Below are 13,897 nucleotides of genomic sequence, written 5' to 3' on the forward strand. Positions count from 1 at the left end.
GTTATTTTACTAATTCCTCTATTATTTCTTATAAATTATAACATTTCAAACAACTAAATGTCAATATAAGTCACTTTGTTAAACTGTAGAGTTGAATTTTCAACATCAAAAGTCGACAGAGCAGAGATCAACATCCCATAATGCAATTCTCAACCATGGATAAACGGAAAACACTGTGAACCATTGTCAAGTAACATACTTTTTTTGTAGTGTACCATGCTTTAAATGCCCATTTTTTCATGCGCGTCTCTAAATGCAAACGAGCTGCTGCTTCTCCTCACCCCCTTCCCAGAAGAGGGCGGAGCCTTTACAGCTCGTCTCAGATAATCTAAACAACAATCAAAACTTCAGCATGTGATTTAACACCCTGATCACTTGATATATACAGTTTTCTGAATAAAAAAAGAGATATGTAGAACACGAATACAGAAATCCATCTGTTATAAATACCATACAAACTTCTCTTTAATGGCAGACATACGCTCAGTACTTTATTAGTTCCTTTTGTTTTTGTGCTTTGAAATTTGTCAGATCGTTTTCTTAGTCAAACAGCAATAATTCACATTAAAGAAAGTATAAAAGCATAATAGGAACCATTTAAAGCCTTACATTTTAGTTATAACTGTTATAACAGTTTCCATATTTTGGGTTTTGGGTTTATTTACGGTTGTGAATTGCATTATGGGATGTTGATCTCTGCTCTGTTCACTTTTGATGTTAAAAATTCAACTCTGCAGTTTAACAAAATGACTTTTATTGACATTTTAGTACTTTGAAATGATATAATGAATAAGAACTAATATATAGAGAAAAATACATCTGTGAACGAACAGACAAATGTACCATCTTTCAGATGAGACCTTAAACCAACGTCCTGACTCTCTGTGGTCATTAAAAATCTCATTGCACTTCTTGTAAAGAATATCCTGGCCAAATAACCTCCATCCGCCCTTACGATCATGGCCTCCCAATCATCCTCATCCACAGAATTGGCTGTATCACTGTCTCTTCATTGCCCCAATAGCTGGTGTGTGGTGGGTGCACTGGCGCCGTTGTCCTGTGTCTGCTGTCGCATCATCCAAGTGGATGCTGCACACTGGTGGTGGTGTGAAGAGACCCCCTCATGATTGTGAAGCGCTTTGGGTGTATGGTCATAGACAATAATATATACACACATATATATAAATACACATTACTTACATTACTAAATGTACTGGTAGTTTATTACCAGACTTTTGTAGAGTAATACCAACACCAACCCAGACAATTTAGCACTTTGAACTATTAGAAATGTTCATAAAAGTCCCTTTTTTAACTTTTCAAACCTTACGATTATTGAAAGAAAGATTAATTTCCCACAATCCCACAAATAATCAGGGACAAATAAAAAATATAAACATGATTCACAAAAAACTGCTAATTTCTGGATATTTTTACAGAGTAGATAGACACATCACGCTACAAAAACTGTTGAGCTCATTAAACTCGCACAAACATGTGGCGTACATCAGCAATAAAATTGGTTATCAGTTGTCAGGGCATACTGCCTGGTGTACATGTAGCGCCAATGTGCTTCAGGTGTCCTGAGTTCGAGTCCCAGCTCGCAAAACTCTCCTGAATTCTTCTCCCCCATCCCTGACTAAATACTGATGTCAAAATGCCAAAACAAACTTTTAAAAATATCGTTTATCAGTTTACTATCTGTAATGGCTCTCCAAATGACATGCTATACACTAGTGCAGGGGTGGCCAACCCTGTTTCTGAAGAGCCACCTTCCTGCAGATTTCAGTTGGAACCAATATAAAACACACCTGCCTGTAATTATCACATTGTGTTCAGGTCCTAATTAATTGGTTCAGGTGTGTTTGATATGGGTAGCAACTGAAATCTGCAGGAAGGTGGCTCTCCAGGAACAGGGTTGGCCACACCTGCACTAGTGTATGAGTGTAGTGTCATCCCAAATGAAGGATTAACATTTCTATACTAACTGGAAATTTAGACTGTTTTCCAGTTAACATTGAGTACTTTTAGCAGGGGTGTCCAAACTTTTTGGGCCGAGGGCCAGATGCAAAAAAAAAAAAAGTTGTCCCGGGCCATATATTACATACATTACACAGACACGCACATTTATATATATGTATGTATTTATATATATATATATATATATATATATATATATATATATATATATATATATATATATATATATATATATATATATATACACACACACACACATGTGTGTGTGTGTGTGTGTGTATGTATATGTGTATATATGTATGTGTGTGTGTGTGTGTTATGGAATTATTTTAATTTGTTATTTTAATTCATCGTCCAACTGTGTTTCTAGAAAGACTTTCGTTTTTAAAATCTTGAATCTTCTCTGGGCAAATTACACTTGCAACACTCATCCTTTATAAATTCTCCTTCAGTAAAGGGTTTCCTGTGCTGTGCGATTAGCTGGGCTACATCATAACTAGCCAGTGTAGAATTTTCTTGCACTTTATTAGCACGAAAAAAAAAACTGCTGTTGTTGAGCTGATAGGGCAGCTGCTATTTGTTTTACTTTTTGATCTCGTTCGGCACCAGTGTAAGAGCTGAAGGCCTGATGTTTTATTTTATAATGTCTTTTAATATTATATTCCTTCATTACTGCAACTGATTCCTGGCAAATTAAACAGACACATATTCCACTGACCTCTGTGAAGAAATATTCTGTGCCCCTTCCTGACTGAAATTTCCAGCACTCACTGTTGATTTTCCTTTCTCTTGCTTGTGCCATGGCCTGCCAAAACATGATTATGAATTATGTTTCTTTCAGATTGTTTAGTTCGTTTTACTTCATAACAGGAACTGCTGCCTAATTGAAGGCATGTAATAGTGACACCCGGTGGTTAATTATTGAATTACGTTCATTTTTGTATAGCGGGCCAGATTCTATTAATATTCATAAAAAGCCTCTCGGGCCGCCACAAAACTGATCGCGGGCTGCAGATGGCCCGCAGGCCGTAGTTTGGACACCCCTGACTTTCACCCTCATCGGGCAGCGTAATCATCTCCATAATAAAACTGTGGACATCAAATCGTAATGCACATCATCCAGCAAATTGAAGTGCATTTACTCTATTTGAGATTTCTGAGTGTGAATGCACTACTTGGACTACGTTACAAATTGACGTAGAACAGTGCATAAGTATGTGACTTGGAAAGAACCAGGTGTCTTGGAGTGCCGCATCCAGCATAGTAATTTCACTCATTATAATGGGGTGTATTTTGTTTTTTTAGTCTTGGGTGTTGATGTGATGTGACAGATTGCGTTAGGGTCATTTATCCAAGACCAAATCTTTATCATGTCCTGTGGACTCCTGGGATGGACCAGAATCAAACCTTTGTAAGCACAAGGATTTTCTCGGTGCTTCTCCTCAATGTCAAATGTCTTAAAGCCAGAGTGCTTCTCCGGAACCAGTCCCAACCTCTGCAGACACATCCCCGTGTACACGTCATCAATTGGGTACAATGTGACCAGACGGGAGATCTTTCTCAGTCTCAATCCAACACTACCCGAATACAAATATCCTCCGCCACCCGCATACGGAGGGTAACCTCCAGTAAACACACTCTCTGGGATGTAATACTTCAGTTGTCTGGACCGGTGAGGTCCGGCATTAGTAATCACATCGCCGATAAATAGATCCTGTGTGCTGGATATCGAAAAGTTGGCAAGGTAAGCCAACATATGGCGTGTGTTGACAAAAACATCATCATCGCCTTTGAAGACATACTGCGCAGATGCACAATGTGAACCAAACCACTCCAGAAATAGGACTTCTTTTAACGTGAGGTTGAAGAACGTGTCGCGGTAATCCCATTGCAGGACGTCGCCGTATAACTCCGCTTCATGTTTGACCATGTTGGATAAGTCTGGGAAGTGATCTGTCGAAGCCGTGTTACCAAGTAAGAAAACTGTAGCAATGCGCTGACCATCGAGGATTCCAGCTCGTCCCCACGATTCCCGAATGGCTTGCCGGCGGTCGAAATGTGGCGCAAGGGACTTTATCGCAAGCAAAAGGTATGGTGGTTTAGAACACACCTTTGGTGCGCGTGTTATCAAGGGGTACGATCTACATCCCATGTACAACAGGAAGTCTTGGAATCGCTGCGGAAGAGAATTGAAATCCTCAATCTGTGCCGTCACATTAACATCATGCTTGCATGAATGATTCAGCCAACGTGGGATTCCCCGAAAATGAGGAGGCAGCTCACTGGCATTCACAAGAGGGAGATAGTAGATGTCATCAAGACGCTCCTGCTCTCGGTTCCAGAATGCCGTACTGACTTTCGTTTTTTTCCAGAACTCCTTAGGTATCATTTTATTTTTCTTGAAGGCATTTCGGTCATGGTTGTGGCTTCGGGACACTTCCACCGCGATGTAGATGAGGAAGTTAGCTAACATCAGCACCCCAAGCAGCTTGGTGGAGTTCCAGTTGTTACTCATCTTGAAGAAGCCCTTACCACCTACAGACACAGAAGGAGATTTGTTACCTTGTGGGTTACTGATTAGGAACAGCGGTGAGGAAAGATTGTGGAGAAATTGGAAATGGCAAGCCTCAATGACCTGGAAAGTAGTGGATTGTGCTAGTTAAACTACATTAGTTAAAGGCAGTTAGTATGAATTTTGTTACAAATTCCTTAAAGCTGTAAGTGTTTGAGATAACACAGGCTCATTTTAAATACATGCCTCAGGCTACATGTTTGTGAAACCACATAAAAACACTATGTTTGACTCCAATTGCTAGTTAAAATGAAAACTAGGGGGCAGCATGACACTAACAACTTTTGTTCCTTTTCACGGTATTGATATTTAAGGGTACATATTATCAGCAAATATAGGACTATTTTCATGCAGTTTTAGCACAACACCTAATAAATGAACACTTTAATGACGTCCATAATTTGTAATGGAATACATCTGCCTCACCTATCTATCTCCACATAGTCAATTTTTCAACATTGTATGGTGTTGTACTTGTGCTACAGAGATAAGAGATAAAAGTAAAGAGATAAAAGTAACATAAAATTATGGTAAAACTTGAAAAAAAAAAACATGGTCACAGTGGACTTTAATCTTACATTTCCTTTTGAAAACACTATTAGTTGGGTTTTAGGAAGTGTTTAAGTCATAGGTCTCAAATTCAACTTCAAGAGGGGCTCCAACCCTGATCAAACACAGCTGATCAAAATAATCAAGATGTTAATGTCCCTTTTAAGCACCTCGATTATTTGGATGAGTTGTGTTTGATAGGGTTGGAGCAAAACTGTGCAGAGCTGCAGGCCTCTTGGAATTTAGTTTGAGACCTATGCTTTAGGACAACTGTTCACTAGCTGATCTGTGCGACAACCTCCACCATCTCCTGGACGTTTACAAGAAGAAAATGTGTCAGAAATGTACAATCTAAGTAACAAATTCAAGGCTAGCAAAAAAAAAAAAAAAAAACACTGCGCCCTCTAGTGGATTTGAAATTTAAAACCTGCAAAAAAATGTACCCAGAGCAACTAATTTCAGATCTCGCAAAAATGAAGCCTGAGCCATGTATTTTCAATGAACCTGGGATTGTTTCATTCATCAACATCAACAGAATGCATTAAAATCGCTGTTTTTTTAAAACTCTGAATTATTATTAAAACACAGATCTGTTTAGTTCATGAAAATATAAAACTCCTACATTTAAATTATAATCTGGGCCACATTCACCTTTGAAAAAACCTGTATTCATTTTTGATATTGCTTTGCCATTTTATTTTAAAAAAACAAAAAACAAATAGGTTTCTATTTAATACAGTGTTCCTCGAACACATTCCTGGAGGACCACCAACACTGCATGTTTTGGATGTCTCCTTTGTCTGTCACACCCATCACAGGTCTTTTAGGCTGCGTCCGAAACTGCATATTTCTATAATATGTAGTATGCTAAAATCAGTATGCAAGCCAATAAGTATGTCCGAATTCATAGAATTCGAAAATCAGTATGCAAGTGACCTACAAATTCTGGCGAGATTCTGAAGTGCGCATCATATGTATGCTGTGATATCCCATGATGCCCCACAAGATAATTCATAAATGGGAGTGAAGTGATGCAACTCACGATGATAAGTCACGTGATCATGACAAAATGGCAGATATAGTATGACCGAATTCTAATCACACTGCTCACATTCATACTGTACAGGACTTACTTTCCTAACCGCTGAGTAGTACATTTAAATTTAAATGTAGTACCAACAGAGTAGTAAGCGGTTTCAGACGCAGCCTCAGTCTCTGTTAATGAGTTGATGATCTGAATAAGGTGTGTTTGCTTAAGGAAACATGGAAAATGTGCAGAGCTGGTGCTCCTCCAGGAACGTGGTTGAGATCTGATACATGATTTATTATTATTATTATTATTATTATTATTATTACTATTATTATTGTTATTATTATAGTTGAAAGTTGCCCAGATCAGGATTGAAAGTGCAATAACTGTTTTAATGTAGCTGTTGTTCTCATTTATGCACTATTTAATTTAGTTATTTGATAATTAAACCCACTTAGTCTAATTATCAAAGATATTATTAAATAAAAAAACAAAATGAAGTCAATCATTTTGTGGGCCACTGATATACATGTGCCACATTTAAAAGACTTAGTTAACAACTGTACAAACAAATGAAAATCTAGAAAATAAATCAAACTTAAACCAGAGCAATAAATCCTTAAGATGCTAATGTAACACAATAATAAACCCCATCCAAAAACAGGCCGGCTCATGCAAATCCAGAAACAAACAGATAAATAATCCCTCAAAAGTAAGGTGCAATGAAAACCTGTTAGAGTGAATGGATAAGTAAAAACATAAAGGAATAATTCATCTAAAAATGACACTTCTGTCAATATTTGCTCACCCATGCCATTTCACAAGAACATTTATTTATTTATTTATTTATTTATTTATTTATTTATTGTTAAAACCATTTTATGGCTTTTCCACACATACAGTACATTATCCAAAATGTGCACCATACTTTGTCTTTTAAGGTTAGATCATAGCTTTGATCATGACATGGGGGTGAGTCAAAAAATCCAGAACTTCATTTCTAGATTTGTAGTACCCAAATATAAGCCGGAACCACTCGTTTAAGAAAGTGCTGCTAAAAATGTAAAGCGGTTAGCATAATGCTCATTCCTTTACTCACAGCGAGGACATCTGCAGGGTATGTCTAGCGTAAGATCCATGACTGAATCCGGTGTGAATCGTCCAGGTTTCGGCCTCCTGTGGCTGTACCTGAACAGTAAAGGATGAACCTGCTGCATGTCAGCCAATGTTTCATACCCAACCCGAACACCGTCCAGTTATTCAACCTGTCTGTGTCCTTTCTAGCTCAGTTTCCCACTTTACCATTCATTCCCACACATGATCATGTGCTCCTCATGACACCAATTACAGATATGCAGTGTCAGACTCCACCACTGGCTACAATGCAGGTTAGTTTGACCAGAAGCCACCCATATACTGCTTCTGACTGACATGAGTGTCAACCAATCACAGTTTGTTTTGTTTAAATCGATTAGCCTTTGTTAAGACTGTTTTCTGCCTTTTTATATAGAGTTTAAGACAAAATTATTAGCTATCCTGCCAAATTTAAGTTCTTTTTCAAATGTTTCCCACCTGATGTTTAACAGAGCCACATGTGTTTTTTATAGTATTTCCTATTATATTGTTCTCTCCTCATGTCTTTTAGTTTGACATAAATCAACTTTTTATGTAAAAAAAAGCTAATATCAATATTACAGTTTTTCTCAGTCGCTTTGGTGCGTTTCTCACAGCACCAGTGCATTTCTGCACAACAGTTAATGCATTTCTCAAAACAATTAGTATAAACTGCAAAACCTAGCTGTTAAACTGCAAAAGCACGTCACTTGCTCAAAATGGATAGTTCATTCCTCAAAAGCAAATATTGATGTCAATCAAAGTGTCAGTATCATCAAAATGAAAAGTCCCGACACCATTGTTTATGAACAAGATATTCAGATGGCTTTGTCATGTTTTCATTATGAGTTTACTCTGGACATTTTTTCAATGCAAAAAAGTCTGATTTTGGTGACACTTCCTGAAAATGCTCAAGACATCACCATATACTATTTGCACAGCCATTTGAAAACTACAGTAAAGTTAGACATCACTTACTGTAATTTAGTGAGGTATCTGAGTACAAGACACTGAATATGTATGTTTTTACATTTTTACTCTGAATTTGCTCTTTACAATCCTAATTTATTCACAGCATTGTGCAAAAGAATAAACACAGGCTTATTTACAACAAACATAAACTCCCTTTGGGTTAAACTGTGCACAACTGTAAACATTCTTGCAGTACATATTGGACCTGAACCTACACAGGTCTGTAAATCATTCATCAAACTGTTCAATTTTAAAGGACATTTTCAGGAAAATAAAGATTTTTTTTTTTTATAAAGTTTGCTTGACCGATTTTGACATCAAGTTCAACATTTTTGTATGTAATGACTTAAGTAATGAAATGAGGACTGTTAGTTTTATATAGATTGACTATTCAGCATTTACAAGTTTACTTCATTTTGACTGACATGACATAAGTAAAAGATAATGTTATAAATAGCAGAGAGTTGAATGAAAGCAATTGATGCATGTCCGAAAGCATTCGCAATTTGTTGAAAGGAATGAGAAACTGCTACTAGGATGTGCACAAATGACTAATTGTTTTGAGAAATGCATTAACTGTTGTGCAAATGTAAATAATGTTGTGAGAAATGCACCAAAGCGACTGAGAAAAACTGTAATAGCCTCATTAAAAATTCTATTTTTCAACTGGCTACAGAACAAACCACTATAGTCCAATGACTTGCCTAGTTAACCTACAGTAGCTGCGTTTCCATCCACCTTTTTTTACGCAGATTTTGGAATATCACGTAAAAAAAAACCCTGGATGGAAACGCCAATATCCACATAAACTTTAAAAATGCACTTTAAAATATTATGCGCACAAATGAGTAGGATAAATTTTATCCGATAAGAAAGAATGTGCATAAACTTCTATGAAAACACATTTAACAAATAAATTTCAGCATGTGCATCATAAAGTAATGTCATTTTGCTTTAACAGATCATGTGATGTCAAAAATGGTGAAAAGTGATATGGTATGTTTGGGTGGATGATTTTAAATGTTATTTATGAGAAAAAGAGTGATGGAAAAACGTCAGCGGAACACGCAAATCTTTCAAGAAGAGGATTGACTTGACTGTGCACATTGCGTTTCATATACGTGTTCTAAGATGCAAGTGATTATTATATATGAAAAAGGCCTTCTCCTGATGCAACAACTTCCATTCTTCTTTTGATATTTGGCACCAGTTTATCAGGAGGTGATGATTTTGTTCTCTCAGACTTGCTGGATGGAAACGCTGTTTTATTCACAAATTTTTTTTTAAATATTCCAGTTTTGCGCAGAAATTTAATTCCCCTCTTTGGATGAAAACATGGCTAGTGAAAAAAAATTATTGCTGCCTTATGTTTTTGTTGTTGAATCAAACTATCTTTTCTAGTCATCAACTTACATCAATCAAACTGACTAAAAATATTAATTAAACTTTGTATAACAAACAATTTAGTTAAAACATGATTATCTTATTAAAATATGTTAATGCAACATAAAAATATTGTTGTCTTCACTTTTTGTCATTAAATATATTTTACAGTGTACAATTAACCTTGTTAAGCATTAAAGTGCACTTAAAGCTGAATACTAGTATCTTGCTAAATAAGTAAAATGCTGTATTATGTACTGTCATTAGGCATGGGACGGTAAAAGATTCTAACGGTATGATAACCTTGTATAAAAATGTCATGGTTTCACGGTACCTCAGTATTGTGATACTACTGTAAAATATGTTTTAAATGTCTGGGTAAAAAACTTTTTTTCCCCTTTGAACACAATATATGTTTTATTTTGAGAAACATTTAAAATGTTTTGGAGCAGTAAACATGCCAGGCTAAATAATTCAAATAAATCTTTGACTTCTGCTGTCTTCATTTGTTCCAAAAACAAAGATTTCTTGACAATTTAAGCGGCATCTTTGGATATCTTTTCTGCTGGAAATACAGTTGTCCTAAAAAACTAAAAATAAATAAATAAAAAAAATAAATGTAAATAAAAAAATATTGCACATACCAAACGGTATTACAGAAAATTTTATTTTCAATTAGAAATGTTATTTTTTATTAGAAATTACTTTTAAAAACTATTATGTTCAAATATGTGCTAGAAACAAATCTTCTCTTTGTTAAATAGCAAAGCAAAATAATTACTTTACAAGAGGGCTAACAATTCTTGGTTTAGCAATGGACTGGTTTCTGTCATTTTTATACATCACAATTGCAGAGCAAAGATTTTATGCCAGCTTGCCATATTCTGCGTGCAATAAGCGATGCACTGTTGAACAACAGGTTGACTTTATGACTACCATTTATATCTTTTCCCAGAATGACCTTACAGCCACTCCCTAAAGGAGAACATTTAAAGTTATGCATCATTAAACTATAAGGTATTGAACTGATTTTCCTGCAACAGCCAGTTATGAGCACTCTAGTTTTACTATGCTTAAAATGTTAACTGTTAATCTCTGTCTGAGGTTTTGTTCTGGATCTGAAGGTTTCCGTGGTAATTTTACAGCACACAGCGAGTGTATTAGCGTTGTTTGTTGACTGCTTTTGCATTTGAGCAAATGACGCAAAGCTAGCTTTAATCATTTTCATAATTGTACAACTGCTCATCAGCACAGCCTGTCTCTGCTGATTCAGCTTCTCATGCTCAGCATTAAGAGTGACTAAGACATTAATGACTGAGTAAACTACTAAACTGATAGTCAACACAGAAATGCAACAAAAGAAATAAATGTACAGTTGAAGTCAGAATTATTAGCCCCCCTGTTTATTTTTTATCCCAATTTCTGTTTGACGGAGAGAAGAATTTTTTTTCCAGCACATTTCTAAACATATTAGTTTTAATAACTCATCTCTAATAACTGATTTATTTTATCTTTGTGGTGATGACCGTAAATAATATTTGACTAGATATTTTAAGAGACTTCTATACAGCTTAAAGTGACTTTTAAAGGCTTAACTAGGGCAATTAGGTTAGGGTAATTAGTCAAATTATTGTAAAACGATTATTTGTTCTGTAAACTATTGAAAAAATATATAGCTTAAAAGGGCTCATAATTTTGTCCTTAAAATGGTTATAAAAAAGGCTTTTATTCTAGCCGAAATAAAACAAATAGGGCTTTTTCCAGAAGAAAAAGTGTTATCAGAAATACTGTGAAAATTTCCTTGCTCTGTTAAACATCATTCGGGAAAAATGTTAAAAAGAATTTAAAGGGGGGACGAATAATTCTGACTTCAACTGTATATTTGCACCATGTTTAATACTCTTGCTTTAAAACTATGAATTGAATTGGTGAAGTCAACATCCCGTGGGCATACTGCTTCTGTAAACACTGTACAGCAAACAGAGTGAGTGCTCTGTTTGCATTCATTTTTATCTGAACATACCTGTTGATACTCCTTACATTATGAACACTTTCCATGGATGTAATGGGTTATTTGCTTAAGCTTTTAACTGTCGAAATGGTAATTCTTAAAGCAATAGATCTGCTCAAAATTCTCACCCACATATTGTTATTGTAAATCCATATCTGACACTTTTTTTCAAGTGCACACACACACTCACACACACGCGCACACACACACACAAATGTTATTTTAGAACATAGTCCATATTTAAAATCATATATATACATTTTTAACACCGTTAAATATTTTATTTATGAGGAACACGTTAAAATTTAAGTGTATATTAGCTGTTTGATTAACTCTAACGTACATTAGAGTACATTTGACTCACAACAACCTGTATGATACAAAAAGAAGATGAAATATGCTTATTTTAATTCAGGAGGTCTCACAAAGTCATGTGTCAGAAAAATGTACATTAAAAATGTAAATGCACATTTTAAACAGAACTTTTCTCAAAAACAAATTTTAAAAACTAGTATATAGTTTGGTTGAAGGTTTTTCAGATGGATTATTGGTGATTGGGGACAATGACAGATGAAAATTAAGACTTGTATAAAAAGAATTAAGACCTACAAGACAATATTTCTGTGAATTTAAGACTTTTTAAGGCCTATAGTTTAGTTTTTGAAATGTAAGACATTTAAAGAACCTGCAGAAACCCTGTAATTAGTTAAATTAACGCAGAGAATTTGCTGTAATGACATTTTTCTGATATTTAAACAGATATTTTTTCACAATATTTATGTAATAACTTTATTCTGAGCAAGTGTTTAAATTGTCATTCTAAAGTTGTTTCTGTTTATCTCATACAGCTGTTATATGAATGCACAATATGGTGTGTGTGTGTGTGTGTGTGTGTGTGTGTGTGTGTGTGTGTGTGTGTGTGTGTGTGTGTGTGTATTCGATATTTCTGCCTTTTTGGAGACTGACATCCAGTGGTCACTGCAGTTATGGAAAATATACGTGTAAATTGTTTTTAATTCAGCGTTTTTCTTTTTGTTATAATTCAAGAAATGTATGATGATTATGTAAAATTAAAGATTTATAAAATTAAAACTAATTAATTATTTCGGAGTGTGGGGGTAGCCTACTGCATACGGAAAGTCATTATTGAAATAGCAATATAACACAACAATAACTTAACGTTTTACAAGCGAATAACAAGGACACCCAACAATGATAACATTAAAGTCATGTAGTTTACTAAGATATTTGTGATAATGTTATACTAATATTCAACAATTTCGACAGATTTTGTTTTGATATTCAATAAATCCTACAATCTGTACCTGTTGGTGCAGGTGTGCGACAGTCCTCACCTTTATAACAGCGGTCCACAACTGTTGTTTCCTCACAAACTGAACATTTTCCTCTATCTTTCACTCATAGTCCACCGATCAGGACTGTAGTAGTTGTTTGTTTCTTTGGTAAATCGGTAAATTCCCGTTTAAAGTCAGTTTTCCATACTCGTTGCGGTCCCGCGTGTAGAGGAGTCTGGTCCAGAGTCTCCTCGCCGAGCGAGCGCGCACACGACAGAGAGAGCGCGCCTCCCTAACAACGGAAGCTCGCGCAGGGATGCCCAAACTTTTTCCTATAAAGGGTTAAAAAATAAACTTAATTGAGAGTGATGGACTGAATTAAAATAAACCAAACTGTATTACATTAAAGTTCCCACGGTAATTTCCTAATGCATTAATGTTTAAAAAATAGATTCATCCTAATCGTATTAATAATAAGTATACATTTTGTTTACAATGCATACACAGTCCCATCTGTAACACAATGACGTTCAATGCTAAAACTAAATCAAAATCGAAACAAACATGAAAAACACGATGATGTTTAAGACGCTCCTCCCTGACAACGGACGCGCGCTCGGGCACGTGGATCTACAATTAAGTGAAGCATTTGATGACTGATGTTGAGTTTTTTCCTCACTAACACAGTAAAAAAAAAACACGGGGTGATGATTGCTCTTCATCTGCCATGCGCAGAAACCGGGTGTTGTCTATTTACAGCAGTCATCTGCTTTAGCAGTGTGGTGAGGGTTGGGCTTCAGTAATTATCATCTCCTCCTTATCATTTATTTTGGTGTCACCAAAACGTGTGTGAAATGCCCCGATTATCCTCTGCATTTAACTGACTTGGGAAACGAGCCCATTTCCACAGCCTGCAAGCAAATGATGCATTTATAAAGACAGAAATGGTCAAAGAGGGAAAGAACGACGATGCAATATCTTGGCTACTCACA

General features: G+C 35.7%; 1 protein-coding gene across 4 annotated transcripts; it reads right to left on the reverse strand.

Moving 5' to 3' along the window:
* Positions 1 to 3,088: 3,088 nt before the first annotated feature.
* b3gnt2a (UDP-GlcNAc:betaGal beta-1,3-N-acetylglucosaminyltransferase 2a) lies at positions 3,089 to 13,656 on the reverse strand. Of its 4 annotated transcripts, none has more exons than XM_005160145.6 (3): positions 12,966 to 13,656; positions 7,231 to 7,339; positions 3,178 to 4,515 (listed from the first exon to the last, which is right to left on the reverse strand). In XM_005160145.6, the coding sequence occupies exons 2-3, from the start codon at positions 7,268 to 7,270 to the stop codon at positions 3,257 to 3,259; spliced, it is 1,299 nt and encodes a 432-aa protein (XP_005160202.1). In that variant the 5' UTR covers positions 7,271 to 7,339; positions 12,966 to 13,656; the 3' UTR covers positions 3,178 to 3,256.
* Between the last annotated feature and the right edge of the window lie 241 nt (positions 13,657 to 13,897).

Source organism: Danio rerio, chromosome 1 (genome assembly GCF_049306965.1).
Source record: "Danio rerio strain Tuebingen ecotype United States chromosome 1, GRCz12tu, whole genome shotgun sequence".
In the NCBI taxonomy this organism is placed as follows: Eukaryota; Metazoa; Chordata; class Actinopteri; order Cypriniformes; family Danionidae; genus Danio; species Danio rerio.

Bases quoted from the DNA above. Each gene is read 5' to 3' on its own strand.
- b3gnt2a (XM_005160145.6), bottom strand. From the start codon at position 7,270: ATGGATCTTACGCTAGACATACCCTGCAGATGTCCTCGCT. The intron at 4,516-7,230 runs GTGAGTAAAGGA...CTGTGTCTGTAG, and splicing joins ACCCTGCAGATGTCCTCGCT to GTGGTAAGGGCTTCTTCAAG.